This window comes from Phaethon lepturus, unplaced genomic scaffold (genome assembly GCF_000687285.1).
Source record: "Phaethon lepturus isolate BGI_N335 unplaced genomic scaffold, ASM68728v1 scaffold7508, whole genome shotgun sequence".
NCBI lineage: Eukaryota > Metazoa > Chordata > Aves > Phaethontiformes > Phaethontidae > Phaethon > Phaethon lepturus.
Window position 1 is genome coordinate 25,070 of NW_010559655.1, and position 15,916 is coordinate 40,985.

Consider the following 15,916-nt stretch of genomic DNA (forward strand, 5'->3'; position numbering starts at 1 on the left):
ATCTATTACTTGCATAATCTTTGGGGAACAGATGAGTGTTGTATTTAATAAGCCTTGATACCTGCCTTGATACTTACTTCACTAGCTTGTCTAAGAGCTTTTGAGGAGAGATAAACTTTGTGTGTCAGATGTCCTGTTCCATAATCTGTGTATGTACTATGTGGATAAAGTATTTTTATTGAACTTGCTGCTTTACCATGTTGCTGTTCCCTAACTTTGGTATTGCAGATGGTAATGAAGCAAAACTTTAGGGGAACCAAAACACCGGGGAGGGAGTAAAGGTATGCTTATAGACAGAAACTTGCTGATCCTTCCTCTTTGTGATCTTGGCTTTGAGAGCCTGAGATGTGTGGCAAGAACGGGTTAGTGTCATAGAATCGTTTAAGTTGGAAAAGACCCTTCAGATCGAGTCCCACAGGTAACCTAACACTACCAAGTCCACCACTAAACCACATCCCTAAGCGCCACGTCTGTACGTCTTTTAAATGCCTCCAGGGATGGCGACTCAACCACTTCCCTGGGCAGCCTGTTGCAATGCTTGACAACCCTTTTGGTGAAGTTATTTTTCCTAATATCCAATCTAAACCTGCCCTGGTGCAACTTGAGGCTGTTTCCTCTGGTCCTATGGAGCTGTTTTCCAGCGGAGGGAAAGCATGGAGTATACCAGTGCAATTTGACTCAAAAGGCTTATTTTTTCTTGCATTACTGGAAAGATTAGAGCTGAAGTTTCTTGGAGGACAACAATTTGGGAAGTACTGTAAGAACGCACAAAGACTTAAAACCTTGCCAAGAAAGGAAAGTAGGAGATGTTGTCTTTCCAAACTAGGTCAAGATTGGAACTTTGGATGTAAGACTACAGAATGAGGTAGGATGCCAAGAATAGGAGACTTCCTGAAGCAGATAGTGAGAGTTATGAACTTCAGAGAGTTAGCAAGCAGACAAGGGTTAGGCACTAAAGGACACTGAAAACCAAGAAGAGGACTGAAAAGAGAAGGATGAGACACATACAATATAGGTAGAGGTTTAAGTAGGGCTGTTTTGGTTTTCCTCAGACAGAACACCATTTTGGCATCTTGCTTTGTGCAATCTCCTTTCTTAACAGAAGAACCTGGGGACTGGTTAAAATGTGTATCATAGGCAAGGATAGGAAGTTTGACTTCTGTCCGCTTATCTGTCTCTTTGTGCTTGCTAGTCTCATGGGATAATGTTTTCTCAAAGATCCCAGGACTGAGCCTCAAGGCTTTGTATTGTGATTTCAGTGTGCTATAGAATAGTTTTCTTAAGAAATGGAAGTATACTTATGGGCAGAAAGCTGGATTAACAGAGTCAAAATTGCACATGCTTTATCTATGAAGATAAGCTACCAGATACTGCCTGTATTGTTAACTGAAGTTCTAACCTGATGTATACTAGGGAAGACAAACATGATTTTGTGGTGAAGTTGTCAGCAAAAGCAAAGTAAAAATCTGTAGTTTTTATGTATTTTAGTCCTCACTCTTTTCTTATCCCCAACAGAATCTAAGGCACTGGCCATCACCTCCAAGGCTCCACCAGCAAAAGATGGTGCCCCTCGGCGATCTTTGAACTTGGAGGACTACAAAAAGAGGCGGGGGCTTATTTGAGCATGCCCACTCTGCTGCTTCTGATCCTGCATGCTCCATGATGATGTCCTACCTTTTCTTCCTTCCTTTTCAGTTCTCCCTTCTGGGTTGGAGCAGCAATGGAGCTGGGAAGAGACTCTTTAAAACTGCCAGTCATCTGTAACATAAACCATTCAACTATTTACTGTATAGACCTCCCTTCTTGCCCTTTCCTCCTGCCCCCCTCACAAATGTGGATCTGTGCTATTTGGGGTTTTCCCATTTCTTTTAGTTTGAGTTTTGTTTTTATTTTGTTGATGCAGCTCGTTGGTCCACTCTGTGTTCAGTATTAGCCTGAGGTCTGGATTTCCATAGGAATCTCTTGGTGGTCGCAGAATCAGCACTTGGTGATCTCCCCTTACATACCACCACAGGCACAGCAAATAAACATTGGCGCAAGACCTTTGTGGCTGGAAGGTCATCTGCACTTTCTTCCTCTTCTTATTCCTCCTTCATCCTAGCTTTGGAGAAGGGAATCTTCAAAAACTGGCTTAGGTTCAAAGTGTAAATTTTTTTGGAAGGGTTGTGTGACTTTTTTTCAGGTGTTTTTTATCATTTTTAAGCTGCAGTACTATTTGTATCCGTCTGTCACAGTTCTTTACGGCTGTTTTGAATTTCTACCAGCTGTACTTGAGCATCTGAAATTGCAAGAAAGAAACTCATTAAATGTGATTCTTCTTACTAAAACGGCTTGGCTGATATAGCTGTTTAACTTCATGTTCCCTTTTTTACTTACACTTAATGATGAGAGAGGTACACAGCTCTTGATGTGGGACTTATCATCTATATCATCTATAGAACATCCGGAGTCTCCAGCTGTAACTGAGTGGAGTAGTTTTTTCTGGGATGGCCCTGGGTTGCTCACTGGTTGGGCTTTAATTTCTTCTCCAAGCCTCCAATATTGCATATTTGTTAAGTCATCATGTCTTCACTGGGCTCCAGCTCACTTTGTTTCTTGCTTTGTGAACCATTTAAACGGGGCTTCTATGAACAACCGAAAAATTTAAAAAAATAATAAAATCACTTTGTGTGGAAGGGGAAGGACACAGTAAGGACATAGTGGAAAGGTCAGTGAATAATGTATGAGAGCTGGCTGATGCACATTTTTCATATATAAACTGGTACAAGTGGAGTGCAACACTAGCAGAAGAATTGTATGGCTTTATGGAATATTTGACTGGACACAAGGTGACAGCTAAATTATCACTCAGGTGTTTAAAAAAAAAAAAATCAAAGTGTAAATATAAGTGACTTTAGCAAAGAACTTTTCCAAACAAGACACAACTGAATATATGGAGCTAAGAACTAAATTAAAAGAGAATTAGAAGTCTAAAAGGTTAGAGGCCCTCGTTCAGGTAAGCGTGCAAGCACGTGTTTGTTCCTACTCAGGCCAGTACGTATATAATAACATAAGCACTGAACTGGATAGGAATGTTTCTGGGGGACCCTGAGGAGGGAAAATGCTGATGCTCTTCTTGTGTCAGAGCATTACTGTTTTTCTGAAATCATACACTGGTTACGTTTAAACCTGTGTTTGATACTTTCTTGTTGGATTCTTAATGAAACTTTAATCTAGTTCTTATTTAACTTTCTCTTCCTTTTTTAACAGTAGCTTTAAAGAAACATCATGTAATTGTGTGCAGATTGATACTATGAACTGTGTATAAAAAGAAAATCAACCTATGAAGCAGCTGTTATCTGCCATGTAAACAAATAATTAGAAATCCTTCAATACTTATTTACCGAATAGTCCATAGTTCTAGGACACATGTGGGTTATTCTGTAAATATGTAATCATAGACTGCTTTATTTGATGGCCTATTTTAGCAGCTTCTCTGGAGTTGCTGTAGGCTCTCACATATGTATACTTTTAAGATTGGATTTATGGAATCTACCATGATAATTTCATAGGAGACATCATGATTCACTGTGTAGATACGCATTTGATATGATTTTGTTTTTTTCAACAGCTTCAATGATGTTACAGATTTGTAATAAAAAAAAATCTAAACTTATATTGCAATAGCCAGTTTTCAAAATGATCACTCTTCAATGCTTTGCAGAAATAATTGTAAAATCAAGCGATACAGGAACTGATTTTTCAACAGAAATGCCTCAGTGCTCTGAGGCTCAGTGCTGAAGGGTCTCTAAAGGTAAAGTTAACCCAAAATCAGTATTTTTAGTATACTTGTCCTTGATGTATTGGTTTGAGGTTACTTCTATATTTGGTAACACAAGAATAGTCAGTACTACAGCCAAAATATCAACAAGACCTGTACAGTGTTGCAAGTAACTTTTAGTGGAGATAACCGAAACAGAGGAGATGCAGTGAGTTTAGAATGCGGATCTGAATGATGGTCTATGTCCTAGTTCTCTGCAACTATGAAACTGCCACTTAGCCTCTCAAAGTCTCTGGATTCTGCTGAAATACTGTCTTTATGAGAGGCAACAGTCAGTAAATTATCACGCAAACCTCTTATATTGAGAATAATACATCAAGAAAGTACTCTTCAATAGTTACAGAACTGTGTATGAAAGCTGTAATCTTTTTTCCTTTAAGTGCATGTAAAGGTGAGTGACTATACCTCCCACTCATTAGAGAGGGAGAGATTTGTTTGCTTTGTTTCATTGGTGTCCTAGCATAGTTCATCACAATTGTACAGACTTCTATAAATAAACTTGGTTTGTTGGTTTAATAAGGTTGATTGTTCATCCCTTGATCTGAGGTGCTGAGGGCTTCCTGTGTGGAATTTGTTCATTTGTTGGTGGGTTTTGTTTTGTTTTGGTTTTTTTTTTTTTTTTTCAGAAACAGACCCTTCATTTATAAGTCTGGAAGATTGTGTTTAAAATACTAACACTATAAAATAATTAATGAGAAGTAAGCCCCCTCTATCACGAGAGTGGCTGTTGATTCCTGGATCACTTTCTTAACAACTGGAGTTGCTTCTTATCACTAGAATCAAACAGAACTTCTTGGAAAGTCAGTTCACTTGCACCTCTGCTGCATCTCAGTAAAAACACAGTCTTGCAGAAGTCCAGGCTACTTTTGTAATCAAAGATGCTAAAGCATGTAGCTGAACTTAGAGAAGCTACTGAATGAGATGAGGAAAGGCTGTTCTCAGGGGGTGCTTGGTGGGAGGATAAGATGCAACAGGCATAAGTTGAAACACGACAAGTTCTGCCAAGATGTAAGGAAAAACTTTTTCGCTCTTAGGACAGTCAGAGAGTGGACTATGTTGCACAGAGAGGTTGTTCTGTCTCCGTTTTGGAGGTTTTCAGGAGAAGGCTGAATTAAGCCATGAGTAACGTGATCCAACCTTGTAGCTTACCCACCTTTGAGCAGGAGGGTGGACTGGAGGCCTCCTTGAGCTACCCTCTGACCTGAATTATCCTACGATTCTGTAAGTAATTTCATATTGCTTTCTCCAGTTTCGTCTGTCTTCCCTGTGTGTACATCCCCCCTCCCCATTCCCCTTCCTACATGCAGCACACAGAATTTGTCTCAGACATGGTGGCTTACCATGAGCAGTGCGGCATTTCCCAGCACACACATCCTTTCTGAGACTCTCTGTGTGTGTACATCTACAGAGTTCATGCTAGGGCTGTCTGTGAAACAAAATTGTCTCTATAGATCTATCACTGAACAGGGTAGAAGACTCAGCCTGTTGCACTGTACAGTGAGGAGCTGTAACTGGGATTTGATTGACAAAGTGTTCCTTTGCACTTTGAACAGCAAAATAGATTTTGAGTTTTTCACTTCCTTATGAGGTTTTTTAAAATGCATATGCTTTTAAGCTGCTGTGCAAGGTCACAGATTTTCAAGGAATCTTTAGGACAGGGTCTTGTGGGTGGGTCTTTTTAACTGGCTTTGTGAAGAACAGTCAACCAAAGGAAAAAATGTTGTGTCAAAAAGGAATGAACTAGCTGTGAAGAAAGTGCTTCACAGCTAGTTCATTCCTAGCAGAAGGTGGAAGCAGAAGAAGGTGAGAACTGCAAATGAAGAGTCTGCACAAACGCCTCACTCTTTATACATACTGGGTAATAAAAAGGCACATAGATGCCATCTCAGATTTGGGCTTTGGCATCTTTATCCCACCGTCCTCGTAACTAGAATATGGTTAAGCTTGTCTAGACCGCTCTAAGCTTTGAATTTTGGAGTTCTTAATTGTGGGAAATAAGTGCTGTAAATTTGATACTTAAACTATTTTATGTACACAGTCTTACTACCTTCAGCACAGTAACTTAGTCTTTTAGAGGGAGATGCTTAAGTAGACAAATAAATGGGTGAATTTTCTTTTTTTTTTTTTTTTTTAGCTGGAATGGTTAAGCACTCACTGGTTCTACCTTATCTCAAGCAGTTGATGATGGTGATTTTAGCCCCCCCACTCATGCTCAGTGGCTGAAGTAATACCAGCAATTTCTTAGTCTCATACTGCGTGGAGTTATCAGGGTTAAAAAAAAAAAAGCAAAAAGTCAGTTGGACTGTGGGGTTAGTAAACATGAACAGAGTTGTGGTGGTAACATCTTAATCTTTTCCAGCTGTTTGGAAAGCCAGACATTAGATACTTCATTGGGATTCTTTATGTCTTCACATCTATCTAGATGTTAAAGGCTCCCGTGTCCCAACTGTGTGAGGCCATAACAAGTAGGTGTTCCTCATGTGCCAGCCTTTGGACACTAGATTATTTTTCTTTGGCATTTCTCCTTTCTACTGAGAAGAAGCAGTATCCAGCTAAGAGTACGAGCAGTTAAAGAAGGTAAACTAAAGTAGTAGCTTTCCTGGAATAGCTAATATATTGCAATTACCTATGAGTAACAGAAGGTTATTTATCAAGGTGTGTATTGATAGTACTTATGATGGTGTATTCGGCATTTTATGTTAGGCCATGTGTGGATTACTGTGTCCAGTTTTTGGGTTCCCCAGTTCAAGGAAGATTTCAACCACCTGGAGCAAGTTTAGTGGAGGGCCGCCAAGATGGTCAGGGGCTGAGGCTTGTTCAACTGGAAGAAGGTGGTGGTATAGCACCGTAATAACCTTATTACTGTTGTTAGTAACAGGCCATAAGCTTCGTACTGAATCTGCAAGGCCTCAGGGCTGAGGCTTATCAAGTTTCCCTTTCTGGACTTTTCTTGACCTGCCTGTAGCTTTGTTTTACCTTGAGAAATCATTGTTATAGCAAAGCTAACTGGCTATGTGTCTATGGCTAATTTGTTTTACTTGTATTTACCCTTGTGTGGTGCAACCATAGTTACATATATGTAAGAGTAATAAGCAGTTATTTTATGTATAATGAGATATTTATGACCACAACAGTGATGTGGAGAGAAATGCAGGCATGGTATGGTAGCAGAGACCTTTAGAAGTGGAAACAAAGGATGTAGCATAGAGAAGTGCAGATGGAGGTGGTGGGACACTTGTATGGGACTAGAGAACCTATAGTCATAAATTGGTGTGTAGTTACTCACCAGTGGTCAAGTATGTGTTTGTTGTCTGGGTTTTCTGGGGGTGATTTTGTTTGTTAGTTTTGTTGCTGTTTTGGGTTTTGTTTGTTTGTTTAAAAAGTAGAACCAGAACTGGACAAAATTGTGTTTAGGGAGTAACAGAACAAAGAAATAATATCTAACATATGTGAAGGGCACTGTATGTTTGGATGTAGCATGGAGCTGTAGACCAGTGAGGGAAGGTGAAAGATGTTAAAGCGTGTTAGCAAACATAAAAAGAACCCCAGGTGGATCCTAGAGGGAGGAGGAGGAAAGCAGCAGCATGTTCCTCCCAACAAAGGACTCCAGATGCTGACAGCTTCACATTATCCTTTCCAGCAGTCTGGAGCTATTGACTTTGAGACCTGGAGGAGTAATAGAAGGGTGAAAAGAACACCTACAAAAGGGATAGAAACCAAGAAATGTGTGTTACAATTTTAACTGTATTACTGTGACTACTTTTGTATAAAAGTACTCTATTATTATTCTTTCTTTTCCTGTAATAATTAGATCTAGGCTAATCCTTGAATTAGGTTAAGGTTTCCATATGCTAACAGTAAATTCTTAGCTTTACATATAGATGTAGATACATATGTTATGCTTCCTCTTTGCCCATAAACAAGATCTTCAGTGTAACAGAAGAGGCAACTTCAGGAGGAGCTAATAGCAGCCTTCCAGTAAAAGTTAACCTTAGGGACGACCTGAGGTCCCTTTCAATCTAAATTCTACTATGACCCTATTTACAGTAAATTCTAAGTGAAACCCAAGTTTAGTTTGGTGTAACTTGTCTGTTGTTTTAAGACAACTGACAGGAGTTACCCAGGTTGCCAAACACAGCACTTAGCTATTTGCAAATGAGGGTTATAGGTTATTGATTGAGTTAGTCTGGCTTCTCTAAATATATAGTCTGTGCATAAGTTTCTTAATTTATATCTTTGAATTGAATTGAAAATGTAAAGAGCAGTTCTGCTACCGTAACCCACTCTTGGGGGGATAACGACTCTCTCCTCCTTGGGAAGAACCTGAAATTTAACAGTCGTCAACCTGCATTCCAGTAGTCTATGGGTGATAAAGTGTATTTTCTGTAGAGCAAATAATTAATCTGAGTGTGCTTAGGTTGGGTAGAACATATTTGGGATAGAATGTATTCTTTATTGTTAAATTTGCACTTAGTCTTCAGTATTGATACATGAGAGGAATTTATTTGAAATGGAAAAGGACTGTTTTCTCTTTAGAAGTGCTGGCACGTAGTATCAAAGAGTGAGCGAGCTGAATGCTTTAAGAGACTTAATACCCTTATGCAGTATGAAGTGAGGCAGTGCCATTTCCTTTCTCAAAGAGTAATAGTTATGGAGGGGTTTTGTGTGCTGTTTTTTTTCTTTTCTCCATATCAAGCTTAAAAAAAAAAAAGTTGATTGACTTCCCTTATGGTTTTTGATCCTGATAATAGTGGATGTCTTTAGTGGATGTCTTAAATTCCTGAAAGCTAGCTGCAGAGACTGCTCTACTAAAACTATTTATATGCCATTCTGAGTTTTTGTCTTTTCACATATTTGTAATCCCCTGGAAACAGAAGAAATACTGAGCCCTAATGAGGGTGGGGAAGAGTAGTCATAGTCTAGAAAATACTGAGAACATTTGGTCATGAGCATGAATACTACGCAAACTTCAAGACTTAATACACGCTGCTTCCTGATAGCTAGCCTTCCACCTGTGCCAAATGCGGCACCTGGTTTGAGTGAACCATGTTATTTGCACCCATGTTGTAGAAAACCATCGTGGAGTAAGTAATTTTCTGAAATTATTTTTAAGGCATGTTAAAGTTTTGAAATAGGTTGATTGGGAAATAGGTGCTTCCTCATACAAACACTTGCAAGCAACATCCCTGACTTAATTGCATGTGCATAAATTGTCATGGATTCTGCAGAAGTTTGTTTGATTTTAGTAAATGTGTAACATTTTGCTATATGGAAGCTATGTTTCTGAGTACTGTTCTGGAGAAATTACAGTAGGTCAGTGCAGAAATGGATGACCACAACAAAGGAGAAAGGGAAGAAAGCCATTGGAAAAAAACTTTCTGGAAGTCTTAGGTTAATGTCCTAAATCTCATGTTAATTCTCAAGTAAAATATTACATTTCCTCAGTCTTCCTGGGGGAGGTCTTTGGTTTGTTAGTAAATCTCTGTCAGCTTGTTCTGCAGAAAATACAAGGGTAATAAATTACACTGCAGATGAGTAACTTTGTCAAGTTGTGAAAGCCCATTTTAGACAAGATTTGTAAATACAGCTTAAGGCTAAATAATGTACATGGAAGCAAAGAATATAGGTTATTTTTTGGCACCAGTTTTTATACATACAATGACCAAAATACATCAAGTCTTGTGTGAGTTTGGATTTGTCATTCCATGGGTTGGAGGAAGGGGTAGTACTGGTTAGAAGCTGGGAACGATCTACCTTTGTAAAAACAGCATGAGCAAGATCACTATGCTTTGTTTCACTGTGCCTGCTTCAGGAAAGAAATTCAAAAGTCTTCACTTAAGAGCGAGGAGGGGGAAATCTCAAGAGCTGTAAAATGTGCCACTAAATCAAACAGATAAAATTTTATCTGAAATCCGTAATGATTGTGACTTTGTGCTTTATGAAAGGACCATTCTCGAATCATTTGTTTGCTCTCCTCCATGACTACGGACAAACCTGTGATTGCCAGATACCCCACCTGGGGCAAGGGAGTATTTGTCTTGAGTGTAAATGGTGGCTACTTTATCCCTTATCTGTAATTCTTCCTGGTGGCTTGTCTGCCACTTCCATTATTTTTGAAGGTGAAATTCCTGTGTAAAAGGTCAGCTCCTAAACCCAGATGGGTGCTCTCAGTCTTTGGGCCTTTTACTGGAAGCAGTAGTGGAGGAGTACAAGCTGACATGAGGAAGCTTTCTGAATACCAGTGACTCGGCAGCCAACGTGTGAACTGAGGTGTCAGTTCTGGTGCACCCTCTGCTGCTTACCTGCACCAGGTATTTCTCATCTTATTCAAGCAACAACTGACTTTTTTAAATGATTGATGCTGTGGCAATTAAAACAAAATTGTTGCTTGTATCTCAAATATGCTGTAGAAGATTACTATGAAAAATTACGTCTTCTCCCAACAGACGCCCTAGTGCAGTGTTTTTTTTTCTGGCTGCAGCTAGCACAAACACAAGCTCAACAGTTGGTTTAATATTGTAGGCTTCCTTGATTTGGGGGGAAAAAAACCTGATCTATGTGACTAGAAAAGATTGTATACAGCATAACCATTAAAAAGGGGAAAAAACCCAAATTTTTGTTTCATACTTTGTTCTTGAAGACTTACTAGTCATGAAAAACTGAAAGTAGCTATTCTTTGTGTAATGGAGCTCTCCCCTTGGAAGTATTATAATGGACTATGGAGGCAAACTGTTTTTCCACTATTAAGGTAAACTTGAAGATTTGAATAAATGCTGTCTTCATTTGAAAAAGACTAGATGAATTTCAAATACAAAGCAGTCATTTTGAATTTTGAACCAGGATTAGTCAGTTACTAATAAATTTTTATTTCCATTGCAAAGTTCTATAATATTTTCTGAAATTATCAAAGACAGGAAGTTGAAAACAGCAAAGTATGATGGCAAAAACTGAATTTAAAAGTAAGCTGAGAACAATTTTAGCATTTTGTAAAAATGGGTTTTTGTAGTTCTGCTACAAAAGATCCTTCTTATTAGGAAGTAAAGGATCTGCTGTGAAGAGTTCAGCAATGTAGCTTAGCAAGCAAAGTCTGGGAGTTGGAATGAACTATTATAATGGTGTGGGATTTAACAGAAACTTTCACCTTAAGCCAAAATCCCTTTACTGCTTAGCACTGAAGAGTTTTTTAGTATTACAATATTACTGTTACAGAATGCACTCCTGGGTTTCCTGTCACTGTGTTTCCTGTTTCAACTAGTGCGATCTGTTCACAGCAGCTAGTACTCTTCCAAAGGCAGATAAGAGTACTAAGGGGAGAAAAATTATGTTTATAAACTGTATCTTGAAACACTTTAGGGATGAATGCCCAGAAGCCTGAAAACATACAATCCCAAATATTATATAATGGTCTATTGAGCTTCAGTTGCAGCAGATGTGAAGACTCTCTGGGAGGCAGTGGGAACTGGACAGAGTCCTCAGGAAGAATATTTTCACTCACAGGTGACCTGAATTGCAAAGTCGCAGGGCAGGGCTGTTCCTGTGGTGATTATTATGTGTTATTTACTGAAAGCTAAGACTGAGGTCTTTGTAGACTGCAACACACTAAAGTTTTGAATGCTGGGCAGAGACAGCCTGGGTAATTCCTCTGGTCCTGCTCTCTTCAGGAAGTCATGTGTAATGGGATCTACTGTAATCCACCGTAAAGTGAGTCATCACTCATGACAAGTTTGATGATGCCTGGTTACTAACCATAAGTTATGACTATAAAATTAGAGAGCATTTAAATTCTGAAGGCTACTTATTGCCCTCTTGTTTTTCTTTGTTCCTGCTCATTAACTTCCACCTTGAAATAAAGTCTTCATTTTATCACACCTTGCGTATTTACATGGTATATTAGTTCCCTTTGCTGCAGTCCCTTTTCAAAGGGAACAATGATGCTAACTTAACCTTTGAGGTGGAAACCAAGTCCCATTCATTCATAAAAGATTTTAAGATATCCCATTCGTCAGGCTGTCTTTACACATATTAGGTCTCAACTAACACTAGTCTTCAACGTACCTGGGTATTTTTGGCCCGACTTCTTGGGGATGGTAGCAGATGGCCACAGCAGAGCAATGTTTTCAGATGTTAAAATAGGGCCAGACTGAAGTGGGGGTTTGACAGGAATGTAACTAGATGTCAAATGGGATCTGAACCTCAACATTGAAAGGAGAAGCTAGCCGAGGGGCTGAGTGGGCTATCAGAGGACAGAGCGAGTGGTCCATGCTGTATGAAAGCATTTCTAGCTCTTTGGCTCAGTATGGACTTTTGCAAACACCAACGATGAAGTGTGGGGTCTAAGCCCTACCACTCTGCTGTACTTATTCACTTGAGCTTTGTGTTTTGACGAGGAAGGAGGCACAGCAGTATTGTTCCTCAAACAACCTTTCTGACTGTCCCTTCATCCTGCATCCTTCCCCCTTTGTGATGGGGGAGCATGGGGCTCAGAGAAAGCAAGATCGGGGGTGCTGGGATGGGGTGAGGGGATCTATTAATGCTGGGGCTCCAGTGCCTGCGGAGCAGGTAGAACGAAAGGCAACGCTGCAAAGGCTGACCCATACAAACCTGGGAACAGTCCTTCTGAGGCAGGGGCTGGTTTCACCCGTGCCACTGATGGTTCCTTGACTTCCCCCCACCGCCCCTCCAGTCTCCCGAGCTCAGGAGAGCAAGGAGGCAATGTTGCTACTGAGCATGCTGAACAACTGCCACAGCTCAGTGGTGGCTCGTAAACACCCTTCTCTAAATGCCTTCACTGGTTTTTTGGCACAAGTTTGTAATAACACAGCTGTACTTGATTAGGTTCTGGAAGAAATGTGCCTGGAGTTTACTATTGCCTTTGGTTTCTTTATAAAACAATAAACATATATATGTATATTTCTACTCTTAACTTATTACTGTGGCTGAAAATTAATCCTGGGAAAAGACCAGCATGGTATTGTAGAAAGTCATTCAGTATTAAAAAGAATCAATTTGTCAAGTTCAGGGAGGCAAAGCACCATTCAGCCATGGCAGGGAGCTATGGTAACCATCCACTTGGGCAAGCACATTCAAAAACATCACCTTGAGGAGCACATGTTTGAGGTTGTTTTTTTAATTTCTCTCTCTCAAAAAAAAAAAAAAAAAAGTAATAAATGGCTACAGCATGAACATCATCCAGGAAATCAACCACATCAGGAAACTCTAGGTTCTTCAATAAAGCAATTCATGTAAAATTGATGAAAATATCTTAGCTGGTACTTGTCTCTATAAACAGAAGACAATTTGAAGGCTCAACATGTAGAAAATCTGGTGACTTTGTTCCAGAAGTTCTGTGGATGAAATTAAAAAATTTGAGATAACTCTACTGAGTCTATTAGAGTAGCTATCAGTGAGAAGAAACAGACACACACAAAGCCAAAATCCAGGGAGGAGTAGTTTTTTAAGAGTGAGCCACATGATTTGACCAATCTCCTTTTAATGGATTAATTCCAGGTGCTTTTTTAACTCTTAACATTGAGCATGGATGAAAGAAAGGTGAGTTTCTTGAGGGGTTTCCCTTGGTGTGAGAGGACTAAGACTGCAGTCTTTGGATATGAGTGAAATTGTTCAGTTTGCTTGCTTCGCTGTGGAAGGAACTAGTGGCTCACTCGCTGAACAGGTCAAGATGGTGCTCTAGCTTACACCTGATAAAATGTTTACAAATTTTTTGTCTCATATGTCTTGATCCCAGACTTTACCTTCAGACATGAACAAAGCTAAGACAAAATGTAATGTCATCAGATAGATACTTCTTGCATTATCAAGGAAAAAAGAGGAGGAGCACTTATTTGTAATGGTAGAACACTTAAGGTGAAATTTCTTGTTCTAGGCAACAGCAGACCATGAGGCTACAGAGCTAACTTGCATCAGATGTGAATACTGCATTCAGTTTCCACAAATTATGGAATCAATCTATTTGATGATTCTGTGAAATTAAACATGGAAACTCATGAAGCTGGTAGTCAGGCTGGAGGGACAGGAATTTTGCAGAATAGCCTCTTTTTGGTCTTTAACTTGATTTGGGATTCACTTAAAACAGCAGAAAGCTTGTGAGGATATCTCTGAGAAAGTAAAGATTTCCTACATGGGACAGGCATAGAGGTATAATAAGCTTTACTTCTCTTACAGCCTAATCAGATAAGTAAGAATTATCTCTCTTCTCTCAAGGGACTGAAAGTTTCACCGTAAAATTGTCATGTGAGGGAGAAACATAGTAGGTTTTCTAACAGCTTCCTAACGGGAGGGACTTATAAATCCTGCAAATCTGTCAAGTAGAGAAACAAAGATGCTGGATGGGGAAGGGCTCCCACAAGAAAGTAGTTAGATTGTCAGAAGTTTTGCCAGGGAAATACTCCATCATTTCTTTAGAGGGAGAAGCAGCATTCCACTTCTAGGTGGGGTGGGCTGCCATCAGAGCTGCCCTGCTGAGTCTAATCAAATATCCCTTTGGGCCATTATCCTCTCTCAGACAACAGCCAGTGTGGGATGATTAGGACAACAGTATAAGAAATAGGGCACAAAGAAAGTGCGCTTTCCCCTTCGTATCTTCTCCCAGCTTCTCAACATCCACAGTTCAGGGGCATCCTGAGCCAGAGGTTCTTTTGAAACTGTTATGCTTAGCAACCACCAATGGACCTAGCCTCTTTGCTCTTTTTGTTCCAAAAGAGACTGTGAACAAACCCAAAGTGGCAGAAACCACTACCTTTTTCACAAGCAATAGAAGCCGAGAGACATGGAGAGGAGCAGTCTCTGGGATGCACTAGTAAGAGTCTATTGGAGGAGTAAGGGTCAAAGAGAAACTATGGTGGTCTCTGTGACATCCAAAATTTGCAGAGGAAGTGTTGTAGTGTGGGTGTGATTGTAGACTTTAAAGTATCTGACTTGTTGCTAAAAATCTTGATTTTTTTTTTTTCTTTTTCCAAGCAATGAATAGGTAGAGAGGAACTAAGAGGAAAAAGTGGTACTGGGGAAATCGTTGTTCAAGTACTTTTCAGTTTGGGTAGCACAGGTATGTCTGTGGTGAGAAGATGCCAGTGATGCTTTTCAAAGCTTCCGCTGCTTCTTTGGAACAAGAGAGCAAACTGCAGCACGAGCAGTGTAGGAGCAGTGGCCTGCCCAACCATCACCCCTCTAAGCTGTCTGGCTGCTGGCATGTGCTCCTTGCTGAAGCGTGAGCAGAACCAGTACGGGGGTTTTGCTGGTGTGGGGGAATGAGCATCATTCCTCTGGCAGGTAGCTGTGCTCACAATCTCCTCTGCTACCAGGGCTCAGCTGGCTGAGCTGTCCTGAGAAAAGATTGCGGAGAAGTTGTTATAGAGCGTGTCAGATGCTGTCCCTATGACATTGCCATTTTTCTTAATGTAATTACAAGATAACTCTCTGGGGACTTGTCCTAAAAATCTTATTTCTTGCAGTTAGGCTGACAACAAATAATCCACTGTTTCTTTTGATCCCTTTCTGGCATATAATTTTCAAATTACATCAAACGTTGGCTATATGCCTTCATTTTCAAGGCTCTCTGCTGTTTATTCCCACCCTACTAATTATCTTCCATCATTAATGAGATGCCGACTCCTGCCTCTAATCTCTATGGCCGACTTAAATGTCTTTCAGACCTTTCTGGGGGATCAAAAATTGAAAAATTTTCAAATTACATCAAACGTTGGCTATATGCCTTCATTTTCAAGGCTCTCTGCTGTTTATTCCCACCCTACTAATTATCTTCCATCATTAATGAGATGCCGACTCCTGCCTCTAATCTCTATGGCCGACTTAAATGTCTTTCAGACAAGCTTCTTCACGCTTTCTACCACGCTGCTTCTCAGGTTTCCGATGCAGTTTGTGCAAACACTCTTGAAGGTTCTGAGTCATCCTTCTGTTTCCTTCGCAGAGCCCCAGTCCCCCACCCCGCCACCTCCAGCCGAGCTCCTCTCCTCTCCCATTCACCTCCCAGTCTGTCGGGCTCAGGCTTCTCCCCCAGCTCTGCCCTGGCAGGGGCTGCAGCCGTCCAGAGGGAGTGAGCTGCAGAGATTTTTTTTCCAT

At 40.2% G+C, this 15,916-nt stretch overlaps 1 protein-coding gene across 1 annotated transcript in view; it reads left to right on the forward strand.

Annotated features, from left to right (window-relative positions):
* Positions 1 to 2,327, forward strand: part of RTF1 (Rtf1, Paf1/RNA polymerase II complex component, homolog (S. cerevisiae)) — a 17,647-nt gene extending 15,320 nt beyond the window's left edge. The window contains exon 16 of the mRNA XM_010293424.1: positions 1,516 to 2,327. Within this exon, the coding sequence (XP_010291726.1) occupies positions 1,516 to 1,622 (107 nt within the window). The 3' untranslated portion in view covers positions 1,623 to 2,327. The remainder of the gene's footprint in view (positions 1 to 1,515) is intronic.
* Positions 2,328 to 15,916: the final 13,589 nt, after the last annotated feature.